The sequence below is a fragment of the Leguminivora glycinivorella genome, chromosome 18 (genome assembly GCF_023078275.1).
Source record: "Leguminivora glycinivorella isolate SPB_JAAS2020 chromosome 18, LegGlyc_1.1, whole genome shotgun sequence".
Taxonomy (NCBI): Eukaryota; Metazoa; Arthropoda; class Insecta; order Lepidoptera; family Tortricidae; genus Leguminivora; species Leguminivora glycinivorella.
The window spans coordinates 5493854-5510502 of NC_062988.1; the positions used below are offsets into that span (position 1 = coordinate 5493854).

Genomic DNA, 16649 nt, shown 5'->3' on the forward strand with positions numbered 1-16649 from the left:
CTATAGTTTCATATATGTAAATATACTTTTTTATAAGCTTAATACTATGAATATTAGTCACATGACAACTGCAAAAAATCTAATACAAAAATAAGATAAGACCGAGAATACCATACCTGACCATAAACTTTAAAAACTCTAACTCAGTAAAGAAGAAACACTTTTCTTAAATATTCCTAACGAACTGCCAAAAATATCAGTGTTCATACAGTTTTCATTGTACGACCTGCATGCGCGTTTAATATATGATTGCTGTGCATACTTGGTAATAATTTCACATCATGGCAATACCACACCTCGGACACTGGCGATCAAATTATGTGAAAGAGGCGCGTTCTTAGCACAGTCTAATCTCGTGTAGGTGAACGCGTACCATGCTTGTAGACCCAGAGCCCAGGCCCGCCAGACCTTCATCAAATTCTCAAGGATGAAACTTTGGGACAATGTAGAGTTCATATCGGCGGTTAATGTGTGCATATTTTCTAGTTCGGCCCATCGGCCAATTTTTTGCTATCAAGTGATGAAGGTGAAAAAAAAAAGTGCTTACTTTCCTTAAATTCTCAAGGCTGATTTTTATATGTGTGTTAGAGCACGTTGTTAGAAATTGGTTATCATCAATGCCAGACCGTTTCCGCCGGCCACAACTTTTACCAGACGCGACAAAGTTGGCAAAAAACGACTCTAACTTACCTCATTTTCTCAAGCCTGATTTGATATATGATACGCAGGGACCTATAACTAGACCGTTTGTAAGCAGCCAGACCAATCGGATGGACCCAACCATCCGCCAGACCGACTTAAAGTTTCGATATGAGCATTAGTAGAATTGAAATATTCCGGGTCTATAAAAGCTAAAAACTTGAATTTTCTACATTAAGCTACGTGTATATTGTATACTTGACGTAATAAGCGACTTTCAAAAATTTTACTTCTAAGGAAATAAAAAAATGAAAGTTTATATGTGGTGCAAGATTAATTTTAAGCTATGAATTTTATTTACACTGCGTAAGTACATGTGTATTTTATTATAAATATAACTTTTACCAGACGCGACAAAGTTGGCAAAAAACGACGAGCTTAAAATTAATCTTGCACCACATATAAACTTTAATTTTTTTATTTCCTTAGAAGTAAAATTTTTGAAAGTCGCTTATTACGTCAAGTATACAATATACACGTAGCTTAATGTAGAAAATTCAAGTTTTTAGCTTTTATAGACCCGGAATATTTCAATTCTACTAATGCTCATATCGAAACTTTAAGTCGGTCTGGCGGATGGTTGGGTCCATCCGATTGGTCTGGCTGCTTACAAACGGTCTAGTTATAGGTCCCTGCGTATCATATATCAAAATCAGGCTTGAGAAAATGAGGTAAGTTAGAGTCGTTTGTTGCCAACTTTGTCGCGTCTGGTAAAAGTTATGGCCGGCGGAAACGGTCTGGCATTAATGATAACCAATTTCTAACAACGTGCTCTAACACATATATAAAAATCAGCCTTGAGAATTTAAGGAAAGTAAGCACTTTTTTTTTTCACCTTCATCACTTGATAGCAAAAAATTGGCCGATGGGCCGAACTAGAAAATATGCACACATTAAACGCCTATGTGAACTCTACATTGTCCCAAAGTTTCATCCTTGAGAATTTGAGGAAGGTCTGGCGGGCCTGGGCTCTTGATCTATTGTATGAGTAAAATATGACAGATCGACTGTTCGCGTTTTTGACAGGCGTTAACTGTGAGGTAACCGAGAGGGGGTGGGCGGCACTTTCAGCGGGGAGCGGGAGTGGCCATACTGTACGATAGTACTCTTTATTATACTGTGGCAATACGGTCTACAGATTCATTACTACAGATTGATTCAGGAAAGCTGGCACGAATGGAATGAACGAAATTTTTATTGTGTGAGTGACACCGGCATCGGTAATATTCGGTATACAGTCAAGTAGCTGTCGAGAGCCACTATTATATTTTCATTCACCATTCGTTCTATTCATGCCATCTCTTTTGAATTGACGTGTACACGAGGAAGTATAGCTCACGTCTTACAACTTAAACTGATTCTATTCATGATATTTTTGGATACATAATACCTACGTGGTCACTACTCGTTTCTGCTACAATTATATGATGATTATACTTCGATATTTTTTTGGCACGAACGTCAAGTTGTTAGTGCTTGGCAAAATAAAAACATCGACAATCCTTTTATCGATAAATAGCCTTACATAAGGTTATTAATTATCCCTAATAATAATCTCTAAAATCATGAATAATCATGTAAGAAATTATGTAAACTATAAAAATATGGTTCGTTTTATTATTATTCTCCATATATTTTCAAATATGTGACATTTGTATAAAACATAAATGTTATATACACATGAATTCAAGCCTATATTCCCTAAACGGGGTAGGCAGAACACATGAAACTACTCAAGATTAATTAAAGACATAACTATAATAATTAATTAATGACAAATTATAATGTATGTTATCGATGAACTAAATATCGGCAGGAAGTCACTAGTGTCACTTCGTTCGTGTCAGAAAAATATCTAGGTATAATGATGATATATCCGTTTGGATTAGAAGTTTGTAATGATTTATTAAAATTATGCTTTTTTTCCTCAGATACGACAGTATACCTCGTGCCATGCCAGCATCCTTCACCGGGCTTTTAGAAAAGATCCGCTCGCTAGAGCTAGAGTTAGGGCACCTGCCACAAAAGTGGCGCGTGCGCTGGGACCAGCTCGAGCTGCCTAACACGTTGGAGCTGCAGGTACGTAATGCGAGTTGTCAAACGTGTTCATCTCATTCACGCATAAGTTCAATGAGAGTGAGAGAAGAACCTGAATCGACGAGACCTAATCTAATAATTATTTAACTGATGTCGGCCGCAGCAACTAAGCATTATATTCCTATATGTCGCGTGATCTAAAATAATTCGCCCATTTGTGTGCTATTTTGAAGTAGGGATAGTGTCAGTGTTAGTGTAGGTTGTCGGACCTGCAGAGCGTCTCGTTTATCGGAATCATTAATCTTCTTCTGTACCGATCTCTGGCAGAGCAAGCATGGCATGGCAAAAATGATAAAAACATCAGGCCACTATCGCACTATTAGTAAGCGCGGATAGGGACGGCCAGATGTTTTATCATTTATCGCGCGACCATACTTGCCTGGACGCTTTCTGCTTTGGATATTACATCGTGTATCACACTGACATTTTTAAAGCGTGAACATGCTTTTCCACGTGGATTAGTGATAAAATTGGCAGTTCCTTAAAGCAACCCTTATAGTACAATAGATAGATAGAAGATAGATAGAATACTCCTTATTGGCACACCTCAGCAAAAGATACAGTGGAGACAAAACAAATGATTATAAATAGAGGCAGACAACAGGCGGTATGCTAAAGAGCGATCTCTACCAGACAACCTGATAGGTGTCTGTGGTGCGTTAGTACCTTGCAAATTGTACAGCGCAACTCGTCCGTCTGTCTTCGTCCCTGTCATCGTCCGTGGTGCGGCGCTGCACGCTGATGCTGCACAAGCGTGGAACGCTGGAGTTACTCGTGCGCGGGCGGCTGGCGCGCGCGCCGGCGGCCGCGCCGCAGCACCGCTGGGGCGCCGCCGCGCACGCCGCGCCGCAGCGCTGCGACCACTGCGACCATCTGCTGTGGGGACCCGTCAAGGTAACACTACTGTGCTCTTTCTCTATGCTCCCGCTGCACGAGCGTAGAACACGAGAGTTACTAATGCGGGGTCGCGTCCGAGCGCTGCGACCGCTGCGGCGATCTGATGTGGAGGCCCGTCACGGTAACCTGTTAATTCGATAACGGATCATCTACGGAAATTCTTAAAAGGGGCGGAATGGCTTGTTTCCCGACTGTCACGGCGACCTTCAAAGGTTTTCGTAAATATTTTAATGTTGTTGATGACCTATGTAGGTGTAGGTGTAGTGTATATGTAAAAAAATTCAATTTGGTGCCGTGACCAGGATTACCACTAAACTCATGTTTCTTATTTAGACGGGCGTGCGCTGTATGGACTGCGGTGCGAGCTGCCACGAGCGATGTGCGGATCAACTAACCGCACCCTGCACGCGGTACAAGGCGCCACCTCCACCCGAAAGGGATAGGGACCCGAGGGCCTCTGGTGGCAACAGTAAGTCATAATATATACAAACTTACCTTAAACTTTCGGACGAAACGAAACGAAACGGATCTTCAGGCGTATAAGTATAAACGATTAAACATCAGGCCGTCCCTATCGCACTTACAAATAGTGCGAAAGGGACGGTCCGATGTTATATCATCGCGCGACCTTGCTTGCCTGGCTGGTCAGGCTTTAAACCCCTAACTCCTGGCAAGTATGAGACAAACATTTGCTACGTGAATTTTGCTGGTTGGTTAAAGAACGAGATGTTTCACAAAAAAAGCTATCTTTAGCGAGTTACTAATAATAGGGATGGGAATTCGACAAAAGGAACTGTTTTGTAAAGAAGAGCCATTTTTTTATTCCGAGCAATATTCAACCAGTTGGTGCTTTGTTAGCTTAGTGAAATGAACTGATGGTATTAGTTCAGAAAGCTGTACTGACGTCCAGAATTTCACACAATACCTTTACATTTTTTTTTCTTCTGTAACCTTTTCAATATTAGCGAATCTACATTAGCTTAGCGAATTGCGATCTTAAGTTTGTTTTAATGCATTTTATTACAATAAGTGAAATTTACTCTAGAACGTAGACTTCTATGTACATAAACTTATATTTACATAATCATAAATCTTCCTTATCAGATGTAGGCACGCTGCAGTCGTCTTCCCAGCAGTACTACGAGCAGTTCTCGTCCAACGTGGCTGAGAACAGGACGCATGAGGGGCACCTTTACAAGCGAGGAGCATTACTCAAGGGCTGGAAACAACGGTATTTATAATTTAATTGATTTCTATATATTTATTAAAGAGAAACAAATTCATCTCAACAAATAACTTGAAATTAAATTTATATACAGAGTGGGGCCTGTAACAAAGGCGAAAAATTGAACTGTAGGCTATTCTCCTTATACTGATCAACATTTGTTCGGCGACTTTTAAAAATTTAGATTTTTATCACCCTTGAAAGTTTTTTCTATTGCGAATTCTGTTAAGTCTAAAGACAGACAACGTCAATGACAACAGTAATGGCGTACATTGAAGCTAATATTTATTTTGTATGAAAAATTAAAAATTTAAAGACTTCATAATTTTTAAAAGTCACTGAACAAATGTTGATCAGTATAAGGAGAATAGCCTACAGTTCAATTTTTCGCCTTTGTTACAGGCCCCACTCTGTATGTAGAGGAAATTATTTGTGGAAGATTTTTTCTTTCTGTATTTTTAAACGACAAGTTTTTTAAATATCTGAGGCCTATAAAACCTAATAAATCTGATACTTAAAGTTCGATAGAAAATATAAAAAAGCGTGTAGCTAAAACATATGAATAATTTTCTTATTGTTAAACCGACCCTATCCATTTTATGCCATATGTAGTATCTCAATGACTATAATTTCTAAAATGTACCTAGTCTACCTACCTACTATACACTGGCACTTACTGATTGAAATTGTATTCTTTTAAATTGCAGGTGGTTTGTGTTAGACTCCATTAAGCATCAGCTTCGCTACTACGACGCGATGGAGGACTCACATTGCAAAGGCTTTATTGGTAAGTCACAGGTGTATTGAATAGTCTTTCTCAGTCGTATTATTTCGGACTTTGCCTACAATATCGAATTCCGAAACTTCCAAAATCATTTCAATATGAATACTCAGAGTAAAAAAAGTCATATTGCGAGGGTTTACTGGTGAAACGGTACTGGGGGCCGATTTTTAAGTCTCACGGCGTTCGAATTCAGAAAATTGTCACTGAAAATAATAGGCAATTCACCGTTTTCAACCGGTATTTTAGTGAAAGTGAGACTCAAAAATTGGCCCCTGGTGATATATTTTTTTCTTTAAATAACAACATTTATTTATTTAAATACAAAAGAACAATTTAATATACAAAAGGCGAACATATTTTCTACCAGTCAACCTTTGAGCAAAGCAGAGATGATTGTGGAATTGGTGGATTGTGGAACATTGTGGAAATTGCACATAGTTCGAATTTCAAAAACCAGTTTTCTCAACTTATCGGGTTTCACCAGTAAACCCTCGATGATGTATTAACTCTTTTAGGGTTCCGTACCAAAAAGGTACAAAAGGAACCCTTATGGTGCGACTCTGTCCGTCTGTCTGTCTTTACAACGTCGCTGGAAAACAAGCATACCTACACTCTGCCTAATGGCAAGCACGCACTATGGTCCTGCTTGCTTACATAGGCTATGGCCTATGGACGATTGCAACTCCATATATATTATTATTACATGTCGACCCCACCACCCCTCATTCCTGTTTAGTTTTAACAACCTTACTCACAAAACATGTTACACAGCACTGTAGGCATGCCCACACCTACGCAGCCAAATAATACTATATGACATAGACATAGACATAGAAAGGTTTTATTTAATATCACATTAAAGTGTTAAAATTGAAATAAGTGGAACAAAAAGTAAAAGTATGTGTAGTCTATACATATATGTAATTTGCTTTTCTTCTTAGTACATCACCTTTTTGTTTTCTCTCTGCACCATTTGTATTGAATCTCTGTTTGGCCCTATGGTTGACTGGTAGAGAATGCCTTTTGGCGTTAAGTCCGCCGTTTGTACATTTTTGTGCAATTTAGTTTAAATAAATAACAAACAGGTTGATATTAAAAAGGGCCGCGACTCAGTATGACTGTTCTAGTGTTATTTGACAGGGCCAGATCTAGGGGGAGGGCGATCCCGCTCCATGCCCCGGGCGTCAAGTCCAGGGGCGCCAAATACGAACTTCGTCTATTCCAAGGGGCGCAAAATTCGTAATTTCTTAATTTTCGCCCGGCCTTAAAAAAGTCTAAATCCGGCGCTGTCATTAGGCTACGGTTTTGGCGAGATGAATAAATAAATAAATAAATAAATAAATATTATAGGACATTCTTACACAGATTGACTGAGGCCCACGGTAAGCTCAAGAAGGCTTGTGTTGTGGGTACTCAGACAACGATATATATAATATATAAATACTTATATACATAGAAAACATCCATGACTCAGGAACAAATATCTGTGCTCATCACACAAATAAATGCCCTTACCGGGATTCGAATTCGGGACCGCGGCGTAGCAGGCAGGTTCACTACCGACTGCGCCAGACCGGTCGTCAATGAACGCTGTAATGTGTTTCCAGACCTGGCCGAGGTGATCACGGTGATGCAGGCCCCGCCCGCGCCCGGCCCGCCCAAGAAATGCGACGACCGCTCGTTCTTTGATGTAAGTATACTCTGTCAAACAAGTCTGTCAGTAAATAAGAACTAAGAAAACTATAGGTATCCTTTTCTCCAGCACCCTAAAGAAAAGGATGCATACAGTTTTCTTTGTTCTTATTTACTGACAGACTTGTTTAGTTGTGTTGTGCTTATGTAGTGTTGTTGTGTTAGTTTTAGTAAAGTCGCCGTCAATAGAAATTGTCAACAATGTAAACAAACCATTCTATAAAATATCAATATTCTAGCACAATTTTATTTTTTTCTGGTCAAACCAGAGTTATTCGTGTTTTTATTTAAAAAAGTGGCTTATAACGTTTCGGAATTATGAAATTTTTCAATTTCATCCGTCAATTCTTTCTTCCCTTTTAATTTACGCTCGTTCGTCTTGAATAATGAGATATATTATGCCTCGCTAGCGATCATTATTCGTCTTTCGGGGTTCTCACTATAGAAATTAGGGATTGCAGTACCGGTACTGTTTTAAAGAACCGGGATTTTCGGTACCGAAGCAATATGGAACCGGGATTTCCCGGGATTTTCGGTACTTTCGGGACTGGTCTAATTTTTTCGCTCTTTTCAAATAAAACAACATATTTTTTGGCATTTTACATATTTTATTATTATATTACCATAACCGAACCGCACCGGCTTCGCTCGGCGTATTATTTTATCTGCCTTTTTAGGGTTCCGTATTTTATTTCATAGTTATTTTCATAGTGAGATTATACCGTGCAACAACAAAAAATCGTGAAGAACCCGCCTAAACCCGACTATCTGGCAACCATAAGCACCAAAGGTTACCGTTGCTCCGATTAAGCGATCTGCCATTACTGGGAGATGTTTAATCGCTTAGTAAAAGAAATAAGACAAATACTATTAAAGAAATATAATAATTGATTATACAGAGTGGAGCCTGAAACAAAGGCGAAGAATTGAACTGTAGGCTATTCTCCTTATACTGATCAACATTTGTTCAGTGACTTTTAAAAATTATGAAGTCTTTATTATATTTCATACAAAATAAATATTAGCTTCAATGTACGCCATTATTGTTGTCATTGACGTTGTCTGTCACACTTTAGACTTAACAGAATTCGCAATACATTACCTCTTAGAAAAAACTTTCAAGGGTGATAAAAATCAAAATACAAGTTGTTTTTAAAAGTCGCCGAACAAATGTTGATCAGTATAAGGAGAATAGCCTAGAGTTCAATTCTTCGCCTTTGTTACAGGCCCCACTCTGTAGACCGGCAGTAAAACCTCACAAAATTCCCCAAACATGTCATTTGAATCAAATAATGTAAACTAAAGGAAACAAAACATTTGAGATGGTGCACTATTTTTTTGCTAGTCAGAGGGATCGTTCTCGAGAAAATAAGTCCTTTTCTGGAAATTTCTGTGGAATACCGTAATATCACATTATATGTAAACATGTTTTTAAAGTTAAGCATGTTTATAGCATTTATTATCATTAAAAGATAGACATAAGCCATTGCCGCCTTTTTTTTCTAGACCTACATTTATGTATCAGAGCGACAATTCCACCATAAATTATTTTGTTATAAGTCGATCGGTACGTACGGGCAGGGTTTTTGATTGAAGCTCTTAAGCAGCGTGATTTTTACCGACTTTTAGCACATATATGCATATAGCACATATAGCACACACTCATGTTTTAATAATCAATTTATAATAAGAAAACCTTAAACATTCCTCAAGAATCACTCTATTCATACATAGGTGAAAAACGCATTAAATATCCGTTTAGTAGTTTTTGAGTCTATCGCAAGATTCGCGATTCACATCACAGTTTTATAACACCCAGAGAAATGAGTCAAAGGAGATTGAGAGAGAAAAAATAAATACACAAATTAATATAACAAACCTGCACTAAAAACACAAAACTCGACGACTGAACTGGCTAGTGGGGCTAGCTAGGGTATCGCGGTGGCTACTGCTGTCAGGCTGCCACTGCCACACGCTATTAAACAGTGATTAAGCGCGTGTTACTGTACCTACGCCTATTTTTAACTGTTTAAATAATATAAACAGAAATAAATACATTTTGTAGCAAAAAATGTCACTAAAAATATTTCCCGAAAGTACCGAAAGTACCGGGATTTTTCAAGTTGATTTCCCGGTTCTTTGCTTGGCCAAAAATCCCGGGAATTCCCGGTACTTTCGGTACCGGTATTTCCCGGGAGCAAACCCTAATAGAAATGAACGACCGGTGCTTTATGATTCTACCCACTTTTTTGTAAGAAAGTTCCATGCTGCAATAGTATATTATATAACGGTAACGTTATGAAGGCTATAAAAGTTGAGTACCGCGGTTAGGCCACGATGGCTTGCCGAGTGGCCTAAGTAAGGCACGAGACTTTTATAGCCTTCATAATGTTACGATTGTATACTATACTTTTTCTACGACAGCCAAATACATACCTATTCGAGAATAATAAAATGGGTTGCTTACCTACTTCATATAATGAATGGGAATATTTGTGTGGATCTTAACTATTATATTCTGTCCACAATGTAATGTTGATGGCGAGAACTTGTTGCACAATTCTTCAAAATATGCCAACAACAGAGAAAGTTGAAACATATTTTTGCAATTTCCATTGCAAAACAATCATAATTCATAACATTTTTAGTACTCTTTATCGACTTTTTAGGTAACAAATTGTCAGTTTCTTTGAGCGCCATAGCCTTGATTTCTTCGGAAGTATATTGTTCACCAGAATCACTCATAATTACTTAAGTTTTTGCACAATAACGTCGAATTAAAACAAACTACACAACACCGAAATAGTTCAAATACTTCCGTCAAAAGTTTACAAATGTCAAACATACCATAGACAAGAGAAATAGAAAATAAGCCGGTTTTCAATTACGAAAAATGTGGTTGCGTTCAAGAATATTTAAATGTGGAATGGAACATTATTGGATAAACTTATGATTTTTACCTTTGTTTTGCAATATCTAATATGTAAAACGCATTTCAGTTTATTTTTTCATCTTGATTTAAATTATGAACCTAAATATTTTATTATTTATTAAAAGTTACTTATTACTGCAAATGAAAACATACCTGATATTGGAAGTTGTGCTTTTAAAAAAAAATTAACAGAACTCCTATATTCATATGAATACTGCTCAGCAGTTATCATATGAACCTATAGACAAATAGACTTTCTTATCGTTACTCAAATGAACTTAATTTGGATACCGCTGACAATAATCTAATTGACAGATTTAAGTGCTGGAGTAGAAAAAAATCGTTACCGTTAATCAGTTTTCTTTTAAACTATTCGCATTTCCGAGACTAAAGTAGGAAGTGTTATCCGCGTATTAAAAGTTTCGCGCGAGAATATAAGCGGTAACGTAGGTAAGTTGCTCCGCCTGGGACCACGTGCTCCGGGGACCACGTGCTTCGCGACCGCGGGCTGCGCGACCTGCGGGCTGCGGCGGCGGCGGCGGCGGCGGGCGCGGTGGAGGAATACCGCGCTCCAAGGAGGTTTGAATTTCTCCGACGAATGGGTGAGCAGATTCATATTATTTTAGAAAGAACATGTTCGGTTTCCGATTCGGTGCGGAGGCCCCAAGCCACGTGTCGGCGCCGAAACTTACTGTAGCGCTGCGATAGCGCCGCTGACCGCGGCAGTGTTGTCCGCCGCGTCGGCGCCGCCGAGGTTGCGTAGAAGTTGCCTCCTCGTTAACGATGGCCATCTCTGCGGTGCCGCCGAACAACGTTGTGGCCGCCGCATAGGCGTCGCGTGCGACGCTGTAAGTATGTCTGCTGCTGCCCCGACGCGAGCGCCGTGCCGTTAGTGATCAGTCGTCAATACGCAGGCTACCAGCGCGGCAACCTTCTGCCCCCGCCACAACGCCGCGAGCCTGCTGAAGCTGTCCACCAGTATCGCTGGCCGCCACGCTTATGCTGGCGCCTCGATGGTGATGCAGAGCGTTCGTCTGCCGTGACAACGCCGCGATCCTGCTGAAGCTGTCCACCAGTATCGCTGGCCGCCACGCTTATGCTGGCGCCTCGATGGTGATGCAGAGCGTGCGTCTGCCTTGACAACGCCGCGAGCCTGCTGAAGCTGTCTACCAATATCGCTGGCCGCCACGCTTATGCTGGCGCCTCGATGGTGATGCAGAGCGTGCGTCTGCCTTGACAACGCCGCGAGCCTGCTGAAGCTGTCCACCAATATCGCTGGCCGCCACGCTTATGCTGGCGCCTCGATGGTGATGCAGAGCGTTCGTCTGCCGTGACAACGCCGCGATCCTGCTGACTGTCCACCTGCTGTAGCTGTCCATCAGTATCGCTGGCCGCCACGTTTATGCTGGCGCCTCGATGGTGATGCAGAGCGTTCGTCTGCCGTGACAACGCCGCGATCCTGCTGACTGTCCACCTGCTGTAGCTGTCCACCAGTATCGCTGGCCGCCACGCTTATGCTGGCGCCTCGATGGAGATGCAGCGAGCTCATCTGCCGTGACAACGCCACGATGCTGCTGAAGCTGCCCACCAGTATTGCTGGGCGCCACGCTTATGCTGGCGCTTCAGTGGTGATGCGGAGCGTAATACTGTTAACCGCTGCACAGGCGTCGCAATCCTTCTGCTGCGTCTGCCGTGACAACGCCGCAAGCTACTTGAAGTTTTCCACCGGTGTCGTCGGCCGACACGCTGATGCTGGCGCCTTGATGTCGCCTCGATCGCACGAGGTAAGATTGCAGACGCGGCGACCTTCATCGCGCCACCGAGCGCAATACTGCGGCTGCCGCGAAGGCGTCGCTAATTTTCCTGCCGCGTTTGCCGTGACGACGCCGCGAACTCTGTCGATGCTGTTCACCGATGTAGCTGACTGCCACGCTGGCGCCGGTGCCTCCCGCGCTGACGGCGGCGACCTCGAGAAGGCCACCGAGCACGATACTGCGTAACGCGACAGGGCATCGAGACGCCTTTCGAGCTGACGACGGCCGTCTCAATCTCACCGCCGAACATAACAGCGTCTGCTGCAGTGACAAGCTGGTAAGATTGCTGATGTGGGCCCGTGGTGCTGCTAGCCGCCACGCTGATAACGCCAGTCGCGCCTAAGATGTCACGCTCACCGCGAACACTGTCTTCCCCTACAATGGTGCCACGACCACGACTATCCAGGCTCCGTCTGCTACGGTATCGTTGCAGACTCTGTTGCTGACCAGGCTGATACTACCCTCCAATGTGACGCCGGGCGCCGCTATCAGCTGACATCCCGTACACTATGGTATCCACTCTTCTCTTGCCAGTTCCCGTGAAGTACGACAGTATTTACACTCTATTTTGACCAAGGACTCCTCCGTCGCCGAAGTGAGAACAGATAAATTCTAAAGATGCTACGTCCTAACGTGGTTTGGACACCCATAGTTGAACGAGGTAAGACGTCAATAACCGGACGAGGAGCCGCACTGCTGCGAGGGTGTCCTGACGATGTTCGCGAGCTATCTAATCGGAGAGGCGCCTCGCGAGACGACCCTGTGATTCCTGTACATCGCTCATTGTGTAGGTCAAAGACATCGTAAAGGTTTGCGGAATAAAAAAAATAAAAAAATCTCTTTCAGAATGTCCAGATCTGAATTCGAGCCAGCGTCCTGCATCCTGAGTGTGCGTCTGTTTACCGGGTGGACACCAAAACCGATCGGTAATCTGGCCGCGGGGGTTCCAAGTACACGACGATTTCCCGGAGGCTTGTGGCGCCCACTGTCCATTCGAGAGATTAACTTATTCGCCGAGCCTCTAATAAACAAATTGGGAAAAATAAACCCGCTTCGCCTTAGTGAACTTGAGATTCCAGCTCAAAGCGAAAGGGGCCAGGAACTCAGGAGGACTTCAGTAGTTATCATCTGGCTCGACTATACTGAATTAATATAGTGCTTGATTCGATCGTAGAACCTGATTTCATCAATTTCACAACTTTCGTAGTCTACAGAGGAAGGTTGCACCACTGCAGTTTCCAGCATTACCTCGTACAGCTGCCGATAGCTGTAGGCCAATCGCCCCTGTTTTGCTTGCATCTGCAGCCCGATAAGACCTTCAATAATCGGAACATTGTACGAAGTAAAGCTCTTCCGATGGAAAATAATCTTCAACAGGCGGTGGCGCCGGCGACTGAAGTGACATGCAGCCGGATTAAGGTTCGCATAGCACTATATGCTATGCACAGTTCGGTTGTATGTTATGTTATGCTGTACGATGGCAGGACTACATCTCTTCTGTTACGAGTAACTACGACAGTAACTGCTGACTCCAACAGACTGTCGTACGAGATCAGTATGCACCCCCTGGGAGCCAAGTAAGTGACCTTCGGTGACCTCGCCTTCTGCTTCGCCCGTCATCGTACCTCTTCGTCTGCGAGAGCCCTGCATTACGCCGTACAACGGTACATATTAAGCCTCCGCCACACATAGCGCTAACGCTACGCTATCAGCGCGCTGAATGCGCGTGCATTCCGCTCGCGTCCCGCGCGCGTTGCGCTCGCAATCAGCGCTCGTTAGTTCCTGCTAGCGCCCACTGGGCGCAACGCCAGCGTTTGTGCGGTGCACCGCCATTATTGCGCTCCGCCTACGCTCTTAAAGCGCGCATGTATGGCGGTGTTTTAATTCACCCCTTGACCTGCTACCACGACGTGTTCAGCAACCACCAGCGATGCGACACGGACGTCTCCACCTCTCAGTCTACTCTGTCGACCTTCATTGCACGAAGTAGAGATCCGTCGCATCGGGTTTTGGATTAGGTAATGGATTACCCTAAGAGTCAATGACTGACTTGAAGAAATCGACTGATACCTCCGTCCAGTGTAGTAGCAATCGACAGCGCTCGTACTTTTCATCTTCTAGGCTAGTTTTACCGAGCGATCGGTATCCTCAAATGCCCTCACTAAAAAGAGTTCAGAGTTCAGGAGTCTCGCTTGCAACCGCGCTCGCTTGACGCGAAATAGTCTGATCGAAAATACCAGTATTGTAACAAATAGCCCTTGGGCGCGTGAGTGATGACCTTTTTCTGTGTTTGATATGGACGTAAGACGTTGGACTTTAAAAAGTCATATCAAAGCTAATATTGATTTAGATAATTTTTACGAAGGGTTGACAAAAGCAGTATCAATTACGTTACCCTGCTACAGTACAGATAGTTACACTACTTTTACAGTTAATTTCCACACTTTGTGTCTGAAATTGGGTTTATAACCTGATAAAATAACGTGTCTGTTAATAATAATAGTGTATCTAATGATGCCTTCCTGGTAGGCTTAATATACCGTCGGCACTTAAAGGTTGGGGATCATAATGTGATATGAAACGATTAAATACACATGGATTTAGCCAGTATCTGATGAGTTAGAATGGAAATTAAAGACATTTTGACTACAAAGTTTGTTTACATTGTTCACAATTTCTATTGACTCCTGTCACGTGCGGTGGGTAAAAATGAGAATAGGCTAGTTTCCTATACTTAAAATAAAATAATTTATGCAGTTCACGAAATAAAATACCACATAATTAGAAGAAAAATACGGGCAGCAGTTATGTTTAAACGTGATTTACATTTAATAAGTCAAAGAGTACGATATAAAGTAAATAAATTGACCGTGACGTCACTCCTCGGTATTTCATAGTAATTCCATATTAGCAAATCGTTTTGACAGTTCTTAAAAAGAAGCTGATTAAAAAAAATGATTTTATATTCGATTAAACCTTTCCGAAAATGGCGACTTAGTTTGCGGTAAATCTGTTTAATTTATATTGTATCTGTGTTAAAAATTCGTCGTCGAAATATAGAAATCGTACAAAAATGTGGTATGCTTAAGAAGTATTTATTATGAACTATGATTACTATGTAATGACAATTTTTTGACAAATGATTGCACTTTGGCGATTGTTTCACATAAAAAAGAACAATATTTAAAAACATGAAATGGAGAATAATAATTTGTATCATAAATTCCCCGTTATAACATCTGTTCCTCTATCCACAGCTACGAACGAGTCGACGCACGTACAATTTCTGCGCGAGCGACGCCAACGCGGCGCAGGAATGGATCGAGAAACTGCAGGCGTGTTTGCAGTGAACGTCACAAACACTCTGTGAGCTACATACCAATAGTATAACTACCGAACCCCGTACCTGAACCAGGCAGGCAAGCAAGGTCGCGTGATAAACGATATAACGTCAGGCCGTCCTTTTCGCACTATCAGTAAGTGCGATAGAGAACGCACCGATGCGATAAAGTTTATCCAACTGATGGGCTGCGCCCGCAGGCCTGGGACTAAAGCGGGGCGAGCCTGGCCCCATGCCCTAAGCGTCAAGTCCAAGAGGCGCCAAATTCGACACTTTTTAGTTTTTGTCCCCCCGTCGAAAAAAGTCTAAATCCGGCGCTGACCTCAATCTGAAATACCTTCGGGCCTACCCTAGTGTGATATATCACACTAGGGTAGGCCCGCCTTTGTGAGTGGTCCTATAGCGTCGATACGTCTTTTTGGCACAGTTTGTTATTGCGGAATGCGGAATATAAACCGTATCACGCGACCGTCCTGATTCCTGATACCGCTGCACTAAAAACTAGGCGATAATTTCAACTTTTATAAAGACAAGCGAAGACAGGTCTCCTGGGCTAAGTAACGGGGTTTAAGGTAATAGTTTCAGATGTTAGTAGGGCATCTTACTAATAACAAACAATGCACACTTGTAACAATGTAGATATTGATAAAGAATACAAAATGGAAATGTACATTTTTTTACTCGAAACTTTTTGTGGGATTAGTTATTTTACTTATTTTGTAATGGTTATGTTACTTTTAAATATGTTTTTTTTTGTTGCTCCACTCGCGCTAAATAGATGTATAAACCCAGAAATGAAATTAATACTTGATTTGGACGCCCTCTAGTACCTTGAATTGTAGTTTAAAGTGGTTTGAAAATATTTTAAAAGTTGTACCAATTACTAGTGAAATATACCCACAAATGACTTAAAAAGTGACGCGATCTCACGGTCCACGCGCCATCTAGCGTAGTTTATGTGTAAACAGCTTCATTATCGCTCTTATTTTTAAGAGGTAGACTTTAAAAATCCGCTGATGGTTTTTTAGAAGTTGTTTACTTAGAATAATTGTCGACAAATATATAGTGTTGTTATGTTGAATTTGTACATATTTTATCTTTAATTATTGTTGTGTAAAGACTTTCGTTCCATTATGTGTAATTCATTTCGTAGCTCCGTCGCACGTATT

The 16649-nt window shown here is 41.8% G+C and overlaps 1 protein-coding gene across 1 annotated transcript in view; it reads left to right on the forward strand.

Annotated features, from left to right (window-relative positions):
* LOC125235709 (myotubularin-related protein 13) overlaps positions 1 to 15864 on the forward strand; it is a 111517-nt gene extending 95653 nt beyond the window's left edge. The window contains 7 exon segments of the mRNA XM_048142274.1: positions 2631 to 2835; positions 3550 to 3690; positions 4027 to 4162; positions 4798 to 4924; positions 5626 to 5705; positions 7310 to 7392; positions 15398 to 15864. Coding sequence (XP_047998231.1) covers positions 2631 to 2835; positions 3550 to 3690; positions 4027 to 4162; positions 4798 to 4924; positions 5626 to 5705; positions 7310 to 7392; positions 15398 to 15490 — 865 coding nt within the window. The 3' untranslated portion in view covers positions 15491 to 15864.
* The last annotated feature ends 785 nt before the right edge of the window (positions 15865 to 16649 follow it).